Raw genomic sequence first — 20,103 nt, forward strand, 5'->3', positions numbered from 1 at the left:
AAAATCAAAAACAGAAGGACACACTGATCAGTTCCTCTCTTGCCAACTCTTTGACAACCTTTTCATGCACAAATCAATGAAGTAAGACTTACAGAGTAGTACAAATTATAGCCCCTGCCCATCTTTCTTGTTGGGTAATAAATATTGCTTAGTAAAGCAGCACAGTATCTCTGTGACCTTTGGGAAATGTAGGGAATTAATCTATTCCCAGCCCTGGATTAGTGTTTTTCTTGTCCTCCTGCATACATATTATACTGTCAACATAAAAGACACAAACAGGATGCCGCGCACACACACACACACACACACACACACACACACAGACTGACATGTGACAGGCAGGATGTTGACCTCAGTTTGTGTTTCCCAGGTCCAAATCTCTGGTGATTGCTACTTAGACTAACAGCTGCTGCATCTGGGGCATGCACATATATACACACACACACACACACACACACATACACACACACACACAGACAGACCGAGACGTTCAGCTGTTGTCCACAGCCAACCTAAGTGACCATAACATACCAAGGTTAAAACCCCAACATTTTAGAGAAAAGCAGTCAGACTATTTAGGGATGAATGGCTTTGTATTTCTGCTTCAAACTAGTTAACTTCTTTGCTTTCTTTTTAAGAGTTACATGAGAGGATCAATACCACTCTCATGTTTGTGCATTAAGGTGGCAGATAGCTTAGCTTGGAGTTAAGTCTGGATGCCATCACCAAAGCTCAAAAATCTTTACATTTCCTATTTGAGACACATTAATCAGAACCAACCGTCACTGTTGCCTCGATTCACCACATCAGGAGAGGGACTGTGCTGTGAGCGGGAGCCAAAAGAGTCCAGACTGTTCAAAAAACAGATCAGAAAACATATTACAGTTTCACACCGTAGCAACTAAATTCACACATGGGATATTTATTCAAAAGCAAATGTAGGTTTTATGTCAACACTTGTATTGAATTTCTCATGACTGATCTCAAATACCCCTTAGTGTGTGTGTCCACATATTTGGGTTATGTGTGTGTGTGTGCTGACAGATGTCTCTCACCTGTCGAGGGAGTTGTCACGAGTGTGTCGTGGTGGAGAAAGAGACTCACTCCTCTCAGAGTCCCAGCAGTCATAGCCGCTGTCTCTCACACTGCGTTTCTGTGGACTGTCGCCTCCTTCCTCGCTCTCCTACAAGAACACACATGAAGAGGCACTTGGATTAATTTAAGTCCCACCAAGATCACATATGCTCACAGTTCTAGTAGTTGTGCCTTTAAAAAAAAAAACTGTTTTACCACATTAATATGCAAATGTTTGCAGGAAGACATGTCTACATCTCATCAGATCATCATATGGTGTACCTGTGGTAGGAAGTAGGAAGTTTCTACTATATACTGTATCTGTATTAAGTTATGTGGTTCACAAGAATGTGTCTACACAGTAACAGTCACTGACACCAGCATTTACCAAATCAGACAACAGTAAAATATATGAACAACTGCATAAAGATGCATAAAGAAAATAACTTTAGAAGACATAGGTGAGAGGAGAAATTAATTACAGAGGAGACACATAAGAGGCTAAGGAAGAGAAACTTGCAGACAAATGAAAGAAAACTGAAAACAAAATACAAGTGTTTGGTCATTGTGTCAAAGGAGCCTAAACTGCAAAGATTAACTAATTTGAGTGGACCCTAATTGATCCAGAGGATACAATTTGCAGAGCAAAGCTTTTTTCTAAACTCAGACCCCCCCCCATCTCTCCCTGAAATAGGAGTAGCTGTGGTGTAACAAAAACAAAGATGTGTTTTCTCCTGTCTCCTGCACCCCCCCAACAAAGACAGGAAACTAACAAATCCATCCCCCGCGCCTCCTCCGTGTTACTATCTGTCTTTCTGTCTGTCTCTCTCCTCCTTCTTTCTCCGTCCTCATTGCTGTGTTCACTTACCATCTTCATTTGAGCAAGAAGCCCTTCAAACTCCTTGAGGTTGAGAGTAGGGCCACTGTAGGAGGCACAGCCGCTGGCAGCCTTCCCAAGCCAGAACACTGTGTTCAGCACCTGGGAGACATAGATAAGGGGGGTTGGTGCATTTTATAACTGCTGAACATGCTAGCACTGAAGGTAATGCAAGGAAAAGAGTAAAAAAGGAAAATAACAACTCACATTTTTTAATTTGCGGTTGCAGTCAGAGTCCCTGGTGAGAGAAAGTGTGTTACTGTTGTGTGATGCTACATTAAAATGGACATGTACAGGAATAAAAGCCACCAACACGGCTATAATTACTTGAGGTTAGCCCGTATAGAAGTGTCCTGCAAGTCTCCGGGGTCAAACAACTGGGAACCCTTCAAGCCCAACTCCTCACAGCCCCGCAGGAAGACTGACAGGTTGTCCTAGAGGAAACAGCAGGGGACCACAGAGTCAGTCAAGAGTTCATCACTTTGACGAACAGGGTGGTTTACAGGGCTAAATGTCACACTGGAGAGTGTCTTCTTACCAGACCAGCGATGGGGGTGGGCAGTCTGTTGATCTTCTTGACCAGCCCTGGTTTGATTGCACTCAGCAGCCTGTGTGGTGGGGAGGGGACAAGCAGAGATTTATTGAGTCCTAGGGGTGTTTATGTATGTTGCTGCTGCTTCAGACATCAAAAAACCGTAGTGAAGCGATGTCACGGGCTTACTCGCATAACAGGATGCCGTTCTCCAGCGCCCTGCGGAAGTCCTTGTCTCCAAAGCTCTTCCCTGTTACAGCCTGGGAAGAGGGGACAGGAAGAGACAGATGTAAAGGAGGTGGACTGGAGGCTGGGATGCAGCTAACAATCATTTTGAGTATTGATTGAATATTGGTAATATTTTTTGTTTGTTCATCATTCGTTAAGTCTAGAAAACATCAGGAATCACTGAAAAATGTCTTAACAGTCCACAACACAGAGACATTCAGTTTATAGTTTTAGAGAAAATCCTTACATGTGAGAAGGTGGAAACAGCAAATGTTTGACAGTTTCTTTGGTAAATGGTCATTGATTGATTATCACAATTGCTGGTGTTCAATCTTCTGTCAACTGACTAACTGCAACTGCAACTAAATTCTTCAAGCACACCTCTATCTGATGCACTGATCCCATACACCTCATCAATGCTTTATTCAACAGATCAGGTATCATTATTGTTTCTCTGACAATGTAATGGAAAAATCAGCTACATTCAATCAGTCAGGGTGGGCTACTGACTCACAGCTCTTTGTCCTCATGTGACCTTAAACAAAAATGATTTGCACATGGTGAGACACAGATTTTAAAGGAAGCACTGGTATCCAATCTGTACTCAGCAGAACTCACGAGTTGAGGTATCGGTATCAGAGTCAGGAGAAAACAATGGCCTAAAGCCTCAACTGGAAAACAGATCTTGATCTTAATGAAAATTCCTGCATAAATAAATCTTAACCAACTAACTACTTAACTAACCAACCCTGAAGTCCACTGTTTTCTATTCAAGTGCTGCACTCAAAAATGAAAGCAGTATCCTCTACTGAGGCCATGCTGCCCTTCTTATGAGTTTGTGTTATGAAAAAACATTAAACTGTAAACTAATTATCTTTTACTTTTTTGCAATGTTAGACAAATTAAGTACTCTGAAGATATTACCTTGGACTCCTGGAACCTGTGACTTGTGGCATTTGTTGTAAGTTTTTCACGATTAGTTGTAACCATTATTTACAGCCCTAATATGATCACAGTCATTTATAGACAAATGTCCTGGGATTGTGCCTGACAGAGGAACCTACTGCTGCATGCTTCACCCTTCCCCCACACATTTTGCTTCAGTAGAAACCAAATTAGAGTGACGCCAGGCCAGTGACACACTGCTCTGTGTGTCCTCATTCCATTTTCCAAAATGCACCCACATGCACGTCCCTGATTTAGATGCGTGCAGTTGTAGCTTGAAAAAGCTGCAACGATAACCTCAATCCTCTAACTTGGACTCCAATTTGCTGTCCATCCTGGCAGGAGAGAATCAGGGAGCCATACTACCACAACACCAACCCACTCTCACACACAGAGGCATGTGCACACACACTGCTTTCTGGAGCTGTTGTGTAACCAGCGGCCAAAGATGAATGGAAAAGTAGAGAGGTTTGACTGACACTGTTTAGACGTCTAATCCAGATTAGCACAGATTACAGTTAGCACCCAAACTGCTAGCTGCAGGCACACGCTGTCTCTGTCTCTACTGCCCATATCTACGTTCCTATACATGCTTCTACAAACACACTTAATCTCAGCTGATGTTGTGGGCAACTGATCACAATCATGTACTAATCTGAGGGTTTAAAAACTTGGACAGCGTTTAAATGTGAAAAATACTTGACTCCTCAACTTTCTTCTTCTGTTCCTGTCTTCTCCTTCTTGATAATGATATGTCTGATTTATTTCTAATTCTTTATGTACAGTTTTTGGTGGACATGTATCATATGTGTGAGGGGAAAACACACACACACACACACACACAAACATACAAACACACTCACAGTGCATCTGCAGCTATGAAAATAGTCTATTGTTTTTTGTTATGTAAGTGATGACCAGATGTTTCCCATTGGCATCCCCTTCTTTCTTCTTGTCTTTCATCATTCTGCTATCACACACACACACACACACATACATGCTGGCACATGTCATGTTTATTAAGGTTCGACTCCAGGCCTTTGAAACATTTACACCATGGTCATGCATAATTTACCCACCAAGGAGAGAAACTGTTTTGAGGTAGAGCAGGACTACTGTGTTTGTGTTTTGTGTAGGTAGCGTGTGTGTGGAGGAGGCAGGACACGGACAGTTGATGGGGGCTGGAGGTGGTTAACAACTAGCTATGTGCCCAATGCTGCAACTGAAATACAGCAATTAGACATAGTGACTGGCTTGTGAGCGTACACAGTTTAGAAACAAAAGCTAAACAGAGGAAAAGGGATTGTTGTGACAATTGTGTGTTAAGGAAAGAGACAGAGTGTGTACATGTGTGTTACATTCATGTCTGCTACAAAAACCAAGCCAAAGGCCTTGGGGGTATTTCAGTGCCAGCAACGGTAATTCGACCCTCTCTGGCTCCCTCTCAGCCCTCATGGTGGATTGCTCTGCTAAGTCTGGCTGAATGGCAGCAGCAGCTACCATTTAAACCCTGAGGTGGGAGTGTGTGTGTGTGTGTGTGTGGGGGGGGGGGGGGGGGGGGGGGGCAGAGGAGAAGCAGAAGTAGGCCAAAGTATCCTTTGCCTTTATTTTAACAACTGCAAAAGATGGAAGGAAAGAGAGGCTTGAAAATCAGAGCGTGCAGGAGATGATATAGTACATCATTAACACAGTTAGTGGCATTGCTTCTGCTAAGCACATCATGTGCTGTAATGCACTAAAGTGACAAAAGCCAGGATTTTTTAAGTGATGAGGAGTCTGTTCAGGGCCATGATGCTGCAGTTTAGTCTAATTGTTGTTTATTTTTGGCATGGGGCAATCAGACAGTCTCCTGGGTTGAACCTAGTCCCAGTTTATATCCATCGTGTATTACCATTACTTTTGAGTCCCAAAGCTAAGCATCTGTTTTTCTGAAACATAAATGCCTATCTATGCTATGCAACCTGGTCATTTATCAACACGTAACACTTTTTAAATTCTGTGTTTAATCCCCAGAGATTCCTCGAACCACCTGGATTAAAACATTTTTCTTTTTTTTTTTGCTACTACACAATAAATGTGTACTGATTATATGTCCTTTCATTTTTGTCTTTATTAGGAGTCACAACATGGGAAGTGGGTTCAGGAATCTTTTTACTGTGCAGTGGATTTTTTTTCATCCAAACAGTTACAAAACTCTTTGAGGTTTTAATACTGTCAGAACAGTGGGCTGTGTCTCCCTTAGATGCAGTTTTAATAAGACATCCGTCATAATCTTTCTTTCCTCACATTATTTTATCGGTCGAGCACATGTTTATGTTTTATGGGAAGTGCACTACACCCTCAGTGTTGGTACATGACCCTCTGTGTTTTTGACAGGTATTTTTTCTGGAAACCGGATGCTTGTGACTGAAGTGCAATGTTAGAGCAGTGCAAAGCTGAACGATTAGTTTCACAGAAAATTAAGTGACATCTATTTTGATATTTGTACACTGGGCAAAACAAGACATTTGAAGACATCACCTTGGGAATGGTTTTCGTTCTTTTTTGTATTTTATCCACTGTTTTTTACTGAGAGAACAATTCAGTTGCAGTGTATTAGATGAGAAGCACGTACTGGGACTGGCTCGAACTAACTGTCTGTGTGCTGCCAGTAAAGCCTGTCCTTAAAACAAAATGCACTATCCTGCAGTAAGCGATGAGGATGAGGAGTATTTGAGCCCTTCTGTGATGCAGCAGCCACTAAGAGAGCCTTGTTATAATGTTATAATGTGCTGCAGGCACTCTGTACACTACTGCTATGTGGTACACAAAGAAAAAGTCAACAAAGAAAAAAAACAGAAAGGAAGAGAGAAGCAGACAGATAAGGTCATAATCCAGATGCATCGTAGGTTTGAGGATGAGTTTAATCTGGATCAGAGTAATTAACCAGAGTGAGTCGACACCAGACAGCGCCAGACTCCTCAGCTGCTGTCAGCTGATCTCTCTTCAATATCAACTGTCAGCAGCTGACGCACACTTATTCTACTGCATATTTTGAAAATGTAATGGTAATGTGCTTATTCAGTACAGTAAAATACATTAGTAGTGCACTAAAATGGAGTTTACAGCGATGTGAGTAGGCACCATCATGGTGTAATCGCTGTATGATAATTTGGTATTTTCAATTCAGTGACAACTCATACACATGGAAAAATTTGGTGTTCTAAAAGGACACTTTTATTATGTATATAAATTTCACTTTACATTGTACATCAATATGCAGTCACAGTGTGAGTATACATAAAGATGTGGTATTTTAACACAGTGAAGAAGTAGAACTCTGGACTAAGGCTCAAGTTATGAACATTTTTGTAAGCCTGTTTGCATGTACATTTCTAGGTTCTCTGCATCTTAAAAAGTGGTATAGTTCAAGCTAATACTATCTAACTAATACTATCTGCACAACGCATTTATTGAATTATTAAGACAATCAATCATATATCATTATGTATGCTATGCTATAAATGTATGCACTTTCTAATGCTTTAAACAAATACATGACACGTTTAGTTTTGTCTGTGGCTAACTGTGACTATCCTGGCTTTACAAAAACTCTTTAAATCGCTGGGGCATGAAAGACATTTTGGCCAGCAGCAAGTCTGTGTCAACATTATTATTTCACATTCTTTCATGCGGAATTTGATGCAAGGAAAGTCCATGAATCTCAGCTCTCACACTCTCTCTCTCGTGCAGACACAGCTGGCTGTCTGAGACCACTGGAGTTAATCTGCACAGGACAGCTGTGACATCTGGCACGCACACACACACACACACACATACACACACACACACACACTTGCTCCGTCACACACATTCCTTCATTTATTCCCTGTGTATCCGACCCTAACTCTTGCTATGCACTGTATGTCGGTGACAGCAGAGGTTAACTGCTGTCATTAAAGTTGTGTTTCTTTGAGCCTGTACAACCTTAACCTGCTCAATGTCACATCCAACAGGTCTAAAGCACCTTCGACAGTATGTATCAGCTTTGAGACAGTCTAATCCAGCCTTGTCCCGTCTATAAACAGACAGAAAGGTCTTGTCTGTGCCAGTCTAGCTTCCTGATCGGGTCATGTGGTGATATATAGCCTACTGCTCTACTGCCCCCCTGGAAACAGTGACACCTGAGAGCCTGCCCGTGTTATGTTCCCATAGTGACCAGTGTCACCCAACCGGGGCGTGTCTGAGGAGTGTGTGAGCAGTATCATGCATAGCTGATTGGCATTTGTGTGTGTGTGTGTGTGTGTGTGTGTGTGTGTGTGTGTATCTGTGTGTGTGTGTATGCTTTGCATACTCTTACACACACACTCACACACACACACACACTGAAAATGTTGCATGGAGCATAGGGTGGCATGGTTAACCCTGAATCATCCCCACCTGTGAGAGTGTATAAATACACCCCTAGAAATAGAGTCAGCATGACCAGCCTGAAAATAACTGGAGAATTAGGAGGCAGGAAGACGACAAAGCAAAGGCAAAGAGATTAAGACTTAGAGGAAAGCATTAACCTCGACCAGACTGTTTGTACTCACTAGTGGTGTAACATAGCATTGGTGCTTTTTTAATTGCTGACCAAAATGTGTCCATTGCATCAAAAACTGCTAATGATCTAAGGTTTTAAAGCAATTTTTGCAGAGTTTAGTGGACTACAGTAAAACACGGGGCGTTTTAAGAGCAAGATAAAACTCTGTTAAATGAAGATATATTGAAAACTGTTCTACAGACTGACTTACACAGACCTAGCATTAAAATGTCATATCATATCCAGATTATATCTAGATATGATTTTGACCTGATTACATTTACAGCTGGTATTAATGTGTGTCCACATTAAAACTGAGATCACTCTGTCCAGCTCATGTCAAATTCTCTTCTCCTTTGCATGGGTCCAAAAAAACAATAAACAACAACAAAAAAAAGACAGAGGAAGAAGAATAGAAAAAGATGGCAGCCAGCCATAAAGCTGTGTTTGCTTGCTTTTTGAAGTGGGAGATCCCCCAATTGTCTTCACTCCAGTAGCTGTTGTATGTGGACTGACAAAGCTATTTCATTTACACTTGTGTTTTCTTGTGGTCAAGCACAATCCGATTACAATACTATCACCTCAAACACATTTAATGAGGTCTTAGAAATGAGTTAGTAAGTAAAAGTAGAAATTTGAGTATATTTTGATTGTGAAAAATGAGGCTAAAAGAAACAGCATTTGGTATTTTTACTGAAAAAATAATTTAACCTATTTGTCCATTTATGATATGATATTGTATATTGAGAAAAATCTTTTGAAAAGTTAGTTGGAATATAACTTTTGATTATCAAATAACTGTTTTAATATGATGAAGAAGGGTTGTTCAATGTGTTTGATTTTGGTGAAGTATCAAAAAATGTCAGTTATTGCTCGCTTATATTCATGTTGACACTAAACTCAAGTATCATTTTGTCACTGGTATGTTTTTCTCATATTTTCAAACATACCCAGTTCTAACCATCAATGAGCAAAAATGTATACTCATTACAACAACACACACTTCTGGTTTGAGCTTCAAAGGTTATAGAAAGATGCTCACATTTCTTCAAGATGCATCAGAATTATCAAAAAGCCATGCAAATAATTTAATTCCTCAAATTGCCATCTTTTGTAATCTTTTTTGTGACTTGAGAAGGATGACTTTTGAGGGTAAATGACATCCAGTCTCAACATGACTCACTGAAGAGATAACTGTGCAAGTTTGGTGGGATATTATCTGTTCATGTTAATATCCCTAAAGCCACATAAAGAGGTCATTACTCTCCACAGAAATAGACATTTTAATAAATGCTGATTACTTTGATTTCCCTGCACTGTATGTGGGACACTGTGGGAGGTGAATGATCCACTTCTGTGGCCTCTGGAATTTAAAAGTAATCATGATGGAAAGATTCAGCCTCAGGCGAACCATTTAACTTAGACTGAAAAGTCAGAATGAGTATCAGAGCTACTGAACCGAACATTTTTTGACATAAAAAGGTGATGATGTTATGTGAAAACTGAGTCCAGTGTAGACCAAAACACACCAATACCATCGCTACCACAACCAAAGTGTCCCACAGATGGGATGGTACACTTTAAATACGGTGAGCTCATTACTCCAGCTGTCATCCCAACATCCTAACATCAGTAACTTTTCTCTCCCTGACCTAGTGCACATTTAAAGTGCCCTTGAACTGTGTCCTCACTAGTGCTGACTAAAAAGCTTTCACCTTTCTCCCACCTACTTGCCTTAAAGAAAGCATTACAATCTTAAAAACTCACTTGAATGCTGTATGACAAAGTTCAGCTTTAAGCAATGCAGGTGGACTGCTGACTGAATCAAGTCTTCCCCTCAGGACTTCCTATATGCCCTCCCTGCTGAGACAGTTCAGTACTAAAACCCACACAAACCTGCACAAACTCAACTCAGTTCAGCTGCTGTTATTACAAGGTCTTGTACATGCCCTCAACACTTATTGTACATGCTGAACTGCAGCTGTACATGATGAGTCAGGCTTACCAACTTTATTCATGTACCAGAGTCAGTCAGGCTTGTTAGCCTGTGGATATTACTCCTGATTCCTGTTGCCTATGGACTTTGGAGAAACTCACTGCTGTAGTTTTGTTACGTTACACAACTTTTGGTGCTTGTTAGTGTTAAGAATTTTGATTTAACTTAACATTTCTATCATTCCCAAGTTGTTCCTGTCATGATACAACATGACTTAGTAGAGTTTGGTTTATTTACTGTATGAATACACATGTTTTTTTCACAGTAAGTTAAGTAAAATAATATTAATATGGTGTATATACTGACGGAAAATAACACTTGAACATCCCAGCACTAGTCTTCACCCAAGCTAAGAGCAGATGCTCAGGTTAAACTAAAGTGGATAGCCCAGGTGGCTTGCTAGGAAACGTAATCCAAATGCCACTGCATCAGTTGTGGAGACTGTGGTGATCTGTCAAATACATGCATCTATCCATCTTCTTCACTCTCTACCACAGCCAGCAGTAATCTGATTTGTGTGGCAGCCCTGTAAAAACACAACCACAAACTTCGACATCAACATGCATTTTGACGTACATCCAAACCTTTATTTCCCCAATCTGAGATTCTAGTTGGCAGGTAGCTCGGCTAAAGCAGACTGAGCTATGAGAGAGAAAAAATAGGTCATAACGCAGCTCCACGGGCGAATCATGATTCACCACTCAGGCTTATAGAAGGAGGCGTTTTTTAGCCAGATGATGGTGGAGGCGATGCAGCAGACCACGGATGATAATCTCATCCCATCAACTGTTGGTACAGTAGGCTGCAACATCTCGTGCGTGAATGCTGGCCCGGTTTCATAACCATGGCAACCGGAATCCCCTCGAAAAAGGGGGCGTTTCTCTAGCTAGCAAGTAGATAACGAAAAAAAAAACTTTTAAAAAGGAAAATAAAAGGGGACTACGTGGGGGTTTACTTCGTGTGTGTTGTTTATTTCCTTGCTTGGACTGTGTTAAAAGTCCCCACAGTGCTGGGGGCTCGGTGTTAAATTTCACCACGAGTCAAGCATGTGTGAAAACTTTTAACACACACGGTTGTTCCCGCATGCAGCAGAGCCGTTGTCCCACAGCGGTAACCCGACACTGCATCGTCCCCCCCCAACAGGTGATGATGCACCGGTGGTGCTGTACGGCTATGTATTTATATCCCCGGTCACAGTATGTGGCAGTATGACCCATTTCTGTCCCCACTATGCTGTAGCAGCAGGCCCCGGAGCCTCTCTACTCGGTCACTTCACTTACCTCTATCCATTTCTGTGCCTCCTGACAGGCTGGTTCGGGATGGTTCGGCTCCAACGGCCCCGACTCGTCCCGCGTCGGAGCGTTCGGGGCGTCTCGACCTGCAGCGGGGCTAGCCATCTCCGGGCAGGCCGTTTAACGAGAACCAGAGTCGGACGGTGATGATACGGTGATACTTGTTATATGTGATAAAGCTCCCTTCAGATATGTGGTGGTGCTGCTCCCCTCCCCGCTCTGTCAGTCTGCTGTCCTCCTCCTCGGCTTTCTACCGTCAACTACCCCGCAGCTTCACGCGCAGTCAGCCCTCTTGTACTCCCCCGCGAGTCCTGCTCAAACTGTGGCCAGAGGATGGAGAAAAAAAATCCTGCTGCCAACCCGCGACGCTGCAACACGAACCAGGCGCTAAAAATAACGATTCTTGTGCACCTCCAAACTGCGTGAAGCTGACGCTGCCGCCGCTGCTGCTGCTGCTGCCGCGCATTTCAGGACACGTGAACGCGCAGCCAGGAATCTATGCGGGGGAGGTCGAGAGAGATAGACAGAGATAGGAGAGAGAGAGGGAGGGAGGGAGAGGGGAAGAGATGAGGGGGTCCCGTTATTTCACAGTTCCCATGCGTCAGCTGAAGTGACTGGTCGTGGTGCTTCGTGCTTACCTGAGCCACAGAAAGAACAAGCACGTGTCAAAAAGTAGAGAGAATATTTCTCTGTTTGAGTCCATGAAAGATAGATTGAGATTAAGAGTGGATTAGGAAAATATAGACAACCAGCCAGGGCCTCAGGCTTTACCATTACATAATTTGATTAATCAGCAATCTGGTAGAAATGTGCACCACTACAAAATCAACAATCACTGGACTATGTGTCAAAATCTAGTTTAGTCTGTAAATATAGCCCTAATTTGAAGGTGTGAATCCTATTTCAAGGCCCAGTCTTCAAGGCTGGATTATCAAATAAACAAAGAGGGCAACCACCCTGGGACCCTCAGACTGTCAAGGGCCCCAAAAACCATCAGGGCAGGTTCACTGTTTCTGCTGACTGGTGACAGAGGTGCATAGATTTGGGGAATATGCACCACCATGACATTACATAAAGTGCATTTCTACAATGCCTTTACTGTGTTGTTTAATAACAAACCTTGGCAAAATGAAGTCAAGCAAGTTAGTCTGGCCTTACTTTTACACATCGCCAGGAATAAAAACTCTGGTGGATAATTACTAATTCCTCTATTGATTTACTCATTTGTCAGTCTCAAAGTAGATGAAATGCAACATACAGAGTCCAAACTAGAATGTTAACTTCTCCTAAGGTTGCTATGACCCTGTGTTGACCTCAGTGTTCTCAAAAATAGCTGCAGTACAGCCCTGTCTTCAAATTGCTTAAAATAAGAGGTTTGCCCCCATTTTGAAATAGACAGCTTCCCTGAGATCAAACAAAAATCCATACAAAAATCAATGGCTTAACAGTCATCAGTGATGTTTTAAGTAATCAGTGCTGTTGCTATCAGTTGCGTACACAGTGGGGTTGAGTGTTAGTTGCTCCTGCCCTTTACTATTGGATGCAAATGTGACCTTTTCAAATGGCAGGTCAAACCTTTATTTTCTGTGCATGTTACTTTATCTAATCACCTGAATAGAGAGGTAAAGTCCTCATGAGTAAAACACACAAGTAATTTTGACTAAAATTAGCTTCACAAAGTACCTTTTCTCTCCCCTATCCTTTAGTCTTGTCCTTTAGGTCAATATACTGCATATCCTGATGTCTACGGTCTTTTGCAACACAGAGGAAGGTCTTGTGTCAGTATCCACAGTGATGAGCTGAATCGCCAGACAACCTATCGTCAGCTCTTCTGTCTTCCTTGTTTCAGACCTCCACCACTGAAATGCATCCAAAATCAGTCAGGATGAGCCCTGAGCCACGAGAGCAAGATATTAACCACACTGTGACAGAAAGCATGAATGGACATAGACTGGTGACCCAGGGGTGGGGGGCTGTAATGTATATATATATATGTATTGTATAATGTTGATTATACAACTAAACAGTGCAGCTTTACACATGTTTGCAGTCAGATGACTAGAACATATTAGGAAAATAGCATTTTGGATTTTATTAGGTGTATGTAAAAGAAATCAAAACACTGACATCCAGCTTGGGATATCTGACTTCATATAATGTAGGTACCTTATGTAGATTAGAAGGCAGGTGCATGCAAACACAACAAGGAGACACATACAGGTTTAATGGTTGCTTTATTGAATTCCCACAGCATCACCAGCAGAACTACAGCAACATAGTATTTGGAAAGTGCAAAAAAGGTAAACAATTTGAACACTGCCTAGACATACAGTACTAATCACCCTGCACTGCACGACAACAACCCAACATACAGTAGCACTTTACTTAGATGGTCCCGATCTTGATTGGAAGTTTTGTATTTTTTGTGTTAAACCTGCACAGTAATAGTGTATTTGACTATTTGGATATTTGAGAGCCATTTTCAAATGAATAATTTACAAATATAATTCAATTGAGTTGATCAAATTCTGAAAAATGGCAGTGAGCTAAATTAAGAGAAATGTCTGTAATCCACCGTCAGCTTTATTTCTGTGCTTTAAATTGAAACTTCTCACATAAAACTTCAGTTTTTCAGAGAAATGTCAGAGTGACACCCAAGAACACAACTCAAAAGGTTGCCTGCATGCTTCGAAACAATGGTTAAATTATTCCTACGGACACATTTGGGCTGTTGTGAGGAATGTCAGATCCTTACGAGCTCAACCACACAGCAACTAAAGGCATTCGGAGAAACAGGCCAAAAAAAGTTTCCCTAAACAAGTTTCCTGCTTTTTTCCCCTCTCACTCTTATTGGCACAAAAGGTATTTAAGCATCAGTCTTTTGAGTTTGACACAGATGCACCAATGATTACATTCAGAAAACAAAAGCTGCAAAAGGACAAATGCACACAAGCAGTGGTGAGATCTGACCTCATGTTTTACAATTTTCACTGCTAAATGACATCACATAAAAAGATTTGGACAAGCTTGTATCAGTTAGTGTTAGCAGAACAAAAGGTTTTGATTTGTGTTTGCGTGTACATGTGCTAATGCTAAAGAATGCTTTGTTCATGAGATGAGAGTACAATATGTGGAAACAATATGTGCTTTATAGTGCATAGTGTCTGCAGATGTATGTGTGTGCACAGGTCATTCTGGGTGCCTGTTGATTGTGTTTGCCATGTGAATGCTCCAACACATTTTGGTTTACAGTTTGGTTCTGTTTCCTGCCAAATATCTAACTCTGACAAAGAGCCACTGCAGAGAAGCGCACTTCGCCTTGCTCTCTCTCCATGAATCCACGGCACACTTTGGCTGCATCCTGGACACAATGAAAAAGAAAAGATAAAAAAGGAAAATTAGATATGTCTATATATTCACTATATTTCAATTAAAAAATACTGCACTTTGAAATAAAGACTCAACATATGAGGTTACTGGTCACAGGTACTTCTTTTAATTTTTAGACCTAGACAACATCGCTAAAATATTAATACTGTACTATGAGACCCTGATGTCATGAAGTTTAGTTATCATTATATCTTCTCTGGGTTTTTTATCTGGTTCTCCTGTACATTCTCTGAACTTATTAGACCATTCTAGCTGAGTAAAATGAATGCCTCTCAATGTTCATTCTAAAATATCATTGCTCCAAAAGCAGTCCCAAATATCATAACATTTCTGACATATCAGTAGCAAAGTATTAAATCTAACTACCACTACTAATACTTTTACTTTAGCAGTGCTTCATCCTTTAAATGAGATCCAATGAATCATCACATTTAATGCTGCATTTTCATCACTAGTGCATGTGGAGCCCTCTTGTGGTAGTTTGATGTGACAATCTAAAAAGCTCTGTTGCGTGCGGTCGTGGCTCCCAAAGACAAAAACATAAGCAAACTGAGTCTGTAAGTTTGTTGTTTTTCCAGTTGAATTAGTCGTATTCATTGTGTTTTAACCTTTGATAATTATCATATATTTAACACATTTGAATATCATGGCCTGAGAGTATGATGAGACATAACTGGCTGCAAATTCCAGTTAAATTCATAGTTTCTTCTTTATACACTACACTGAAGATATTGCATTAGTGTGCATTAGCCAAGTTTATTGATTGAATCAAGACTTTCAGGAACAACCACTCCCTATTGCAGTTCGATGCCATGATTCATCACAGACCATGTGCATGGAGGAACTTGGCTCACAGTTACATTGTAACATATCCAGAACTGACACATAAAGTTGAAGAATGACCATACTTTTACATACCGTTATGAAGGAATCATCTTTGGTGTCTCCGTGGTTCACTGGTCCATTCATTCTCCCATCTTAAAAACGAATTAAAATAGTTGGGAATCCAATGACTCCATCATAAGTGAAACACAAACCGGAATGTACATGATGCGTAGACATGCTTACCAAATTCATAAAGTTGTCCATTTACATTGACAAAGGCAATAAAGTGGAAATTGACTTTGTCTGCTTCCGGCTGTGAGAGTTGAGATATGTAGAAGTAAATATTTTGATACTAAAAAAAAAAAGCTTCAGAAAAGACAAGCACCGCAAGACAAGCATATTGTTGCCTTCAACATTACATCTGTTTTGAATATAAAGTCTGTCATCTCTCTTATACCCATACCCCAGCTCATGCATGTGCTATAAAGGGAGAGGGAACGTGCAGGACAGAGAGAGGTGAAACTGAAATGTAACTTTTATCTGGTAATTATTCAAAGAAATTTGGTGCAACTCAGGTTTATGAGTAACGTGTGTGTGGAAATACACCAAGGACTGGAATCTCTGTATCACAGTGGCAGGCAGGGTGAATGGTGTCTCATACGAATGGATCAAACATGGGTCAAATGTTGAGTAAAACTGCTGCTGTCTGATAAGACAATAAGATGTTAGCCATTAGTTGCTGTTGATGTTGTGGTTAAGTATCTTACCCTACACTGGCCCTGTGCTGCAACATCATTGTGAGCCTCACGGATTGGCTGGAGAAGAAAAATTCAGAACATGTCAGTTTAATTAGACTGCTAAAACATTCAAAGATGGTGTTAATGGCAAAGCACAAAGCTGCCCCTTCTAGTGACAAGGATTTAGCAGTGTCTGGCGCCCCCAAGCGGCATTGACATTAACATGTTGACAACTCGTTAAACTGTCCACATTGTCAAATAAATTATTCTGTTCAGATATAATGACATGTTGAAATATGGAGGTACATTTGAACTCTAAGTGATATGCAAAGTTTTGACTATTTTATTCAATATTTTATGTATCTTCTGTTGTTTGAAACAGTCACCATAAACGCATGCAATCACATGGAAAAAAGTCATAAAGGGCAAGTTTTGATTGTGAAGCTTTATAGCAAAATAGTCTCATTAATATCATAAAAGATACTTTACCCTCCGCTGACCAGATTTGCAGTATAATCTATGTAATAGCTGAAACTTCATTCTTTTATACACAACATTACATAAAGCAGCATTACCTTGTTATTCTCCAGTTGTTTGGCACGGTCATCAGCAGACATCTTTGCAGTCTCATCTAGAAATTTCTTCAAGGCAGAGTCACCATCTGAAAACACCAAGAGCAGCATTATCTTACTCCATGATAAATAAATACCATTTATTTAAATTACATTGTTTCAAATGACAACCTGCCACACCAAATAACTGCATCATCAATACTCACTGAGTACTTACATATGGGTAGAATCAGCCATTTTTGCATCTAATTTAATTTTTCTGTCCATAACAATTCACTAAATACTTGAACACATCCACCACATTTTCTTAAGCAAACAACTGAAGAAGTAACTCCTGTATTTGTGACTGTACTGGGCTGTAAAATTAATCCCTGCTGAATCGACAGTCACAGACTTTTCAGACTTGTTTAACTCATCTGTGTATCAGTTCTTGTACTCTAAAGTTGTTTAAATTCTAGTCCATACCTGTTATTTTGGTGAAAAAACCTGAATTAAGTAGCACCTCCAGTCACAGTCCTAAGAGAAGCTGCTGTATTTTACATTTCAGTAACATCACAAATTCAGATAACAAACAATGTCTAATTTGATTATCATCTTTAGGAATGATGGTGCAGGTTTGAACAATAGCGTAATAGTTTGTTTTATAAAAAAAAAAAAAAAAATTAGTTATTGTTCTCACTATTGTACCATTATGTATTTCAATCCCACTCACCAAAAGTCAATTTGCTTTTGTTGTTGGCTGCTGCATGCAGCAGGGCAATAGTGCCACAGGAATTGGTTATGGTCTGCTTCAGGAAATAGACATCAGAGTCTTCTGCAACCTTGTCTGTCTGCTGCTGTCTGAAAGAGTCATGCTGCCACACACACAGACAATAAATAAATAAAATAAAAAATAAGCACACATACACACACAGCATGTCCATTGTCATCTGCCCATGAGAACACAATGTGCAGCCAGTTCTGCCTCTTGAAATGTGCACATGAATTACAGACAGAACTGGAAATGGCAATCAACAGAACAGGAAAAAATAATATAAAGGAAAAAAAGCTTCTCTAATGTAGGGATTAGCTGCTTTTCTCTACTCTGTTTCATTGTAAATGGGGCTACAACTAAAGATATTTTCATAATCAATTAAACTGCTGATTATTTTAATTATTAATCAGTTAATTGATTGGTCTATATAACATCAGAAACCAGTTAAAATGTCCATCACAATCTCAATACAGTCTAAAGTGAAGTCATCAAATGTCTTGCTTTATAAAGCATGATAAGTTATTTAATTTAATAAAATGCACAAACAAGGAAAAGCAGGATTTTTTCAAATTTAAGAAGCTTTTAAGAACAAGAAAATATTGGGTGGTTTAAAAAAAGAGGAAAAGACAAACAATTTATCAAGTATCAAAACAGTTGGAGGTTAATGACTAATCATTGTAGCTCTAATTTTAAACTGAATCTCTGTGGGTTTTGAACTGCTGAGGAGACAAAAGGAGTCACCTGAAAGTCTCATCTTGAATTCTAGGAAACCACGGTGGGCAGTTTTCATAATTTTCTAACATTTTGTAAACCAATTGATGATTTAATCCACTGTGAAATGAACATAATGACATGACCTGTTATTAACTGTTAAAGAGTAGTCTGGGTTTGACAGGATAATTATATTTCACCTAGAGAAAGCAGGGAAAGCATCTGCTGAATCACTTCCCCATCATCCCCATCTTCCAGCTCCTTCTCCCTCTCCATGCCCTCCCTGCATCTCAGTCTCACCCCACCCCAGACAGCCTGTATCACTGGCTCACCCCACCCCTCCCCAGTCACCACCACCAACGCCACCACCACCCCATTATTATTACCTGTTGTGTCAGTGGGAAGAGCAGCATCAGGGCACAGCATGGTTTCGGGACGGCAGAGAGTTGGTCACCCTCCAGCCCCAGCACATCCACGAAGCGCCAGTTTTCACCCACGCCAAGCTTGCTCATCATCTGAAACACAGGGCGAGGAAATAAACAAAACGCGATGCTTTAAATTGGATGTCAGACAACTGAGGTTACAGTGGCGACATCCATCAATGATCCCCCACTGAGTCTGTTTAAAGATGCTGCGTTGTGTTGGTCCAGGCAGACCACACCCTTTAGCCCAGACACAGGGGACAGCGCGGGGAAGGATGCTGTCGCTCATTAAAATAAGACAAACGCTTCTCCCCTTTGATGTCGCACCTCCTTTTAATACGATTTTCCACTTTTTTAATCTAACCAGTTGATAATACCAGTAGAGCTGTATTCATGTAATGGCTGCTACGTGTGGCCTGGTGGCGTTTTAACGGCCGTCTTAGTAACGGTTTAATTGTTCTCACAAGTAGCTAGCTCCCGTGAAACTTACCCGACAGTTGAAACAAATAGTTATCAATATGTCGCCATTACTCAGCGTCTAACGTTTGCCACCCACCTTGTTCAGCATCTGCAACGACATAAGCAGAGATAGCAGGTGAGTTTGCGACCTGTGCCGGCATGACAAAGTAAATAGACACAATTATATCCCCACCTCAGGATTGATCTCCATCGCGGTCCACTCCATTGTTGCAATAGTTCGGTGCGACTCCGCAAGTTTGACGTTGTCCTGTCCCTCGGTTTTTGCAGCTGTCAGTTGAAGTTACAGAGCGTACCCACACTTTATGCTGCCGGTCGTACCATCTTACCGGCAGACACGGGGGTGGGCTCAGATCAAATTACCGGTGCTGTGCAGATTTAGCCGGTTTACTCATAAATATTTGAAAGATTTAAACGCTAGTCTTTACATGCTACACATTTAGCGATGTAGCAACGTCCTAGAGAGAATGATATCCTTATTGAAAGCAGATTAAAGTTAAATCACACCGCTAAAATGTGAGATCACTCTGGTCAAACCACGCTCTTTCTAGAAAGAAAGGTGTGACGCATCAATCACCCCCCCATCAACAATAGTTCTTAAATATTAGATTTTTGGATTCACAGTTTAAGGATTATCAAACAATTACTTTTACACAGCTGTCCATCTGGCAGCGAGATACATGCACAATATGTGAACCAGCAAGGCC

The 20,103-nt window shown here is 40.8% G+C and overlaps 2 protein-coding genes across 2 annotated transcripts in view; both read right to left on the minus strand.

The window, feature by feature from the left end:
* Positions 1-11,986, minus strand: part of LOC108893088 (LIM and calponin homology domains-containing protein 1-like) — a 28,654-nt gene extending 16,668 nt beyond the window's left edge. Inside the window, 8 exon segments of the mRNA XM_018690904.2 lie at positions 781-851; positions 1,056-1,183; positions 1,943-2,053; positions 2,159-2,189; positions 2,279-2,385; positions 2,490-2,559; positions 2,673-2,743; positions 11,497-11,986. Coding sequence (XP_018546420.1) covers positions 781-851; positions 1,056-1,183; positions 1,943-2,053; positions 2,159-2,189; positions 2,279-2,385; positions 2,490-2,559; positions 2,673-2,743; positions 11,497-11,613 — 706 coding nt within the window. The 5' untranslated portion in view covers positions 11,614-11,986.
* A 1,739-nt stretch (positions 11,987-13,725) lies between these two features.
* uchl1 (ubiquitin carboxyl-terminal esterase L1 (ubiquitin thiolesterase)) lies at positions 13,726-19,704 on the minus strand. Its single transcript, XM_018690940.2, has 9 exons — positions 19,572-19,704; positions 19,476-19,487; positions 18,884-19,012; positions 17,745-17,886; positions 17,036-17,121; positions 16,491-16,538; positions 15,967-16,036; positions 15,817-15,875; positions 13,726-14,869 (listed from the first exon to the last, which is right to left on the minus strand). Exons 1-9 carry the CDS (start codon positions 19,602-19,604, stop codon positions 14,786-14,788), a joined length of 663 nt encoding a protein of 220 aa, XP_018546456.1. The 5' UTR covers positions 19,605-19,704; the 3' UTR covers positions 13,726-14,785.
* Positions 19,705-20,103: the final 399 nt, after the last annotated feature.

This window comes from Lates calcarifer, linkage group LG5, assembly GCF_001640805.2.
Source record: "Lates calcarifer isolate ASB-BC8 linkage group LG5, TLL_Latcal_v3, whole genome shotgun sequence".
In the NCBI taxonomy this organism is placed as follows: domain Eukaryota; kingdom Metazoa; phylum Chordata; class Actinopteri; family Centropomidae; genus Lates; species Lates calcarifer.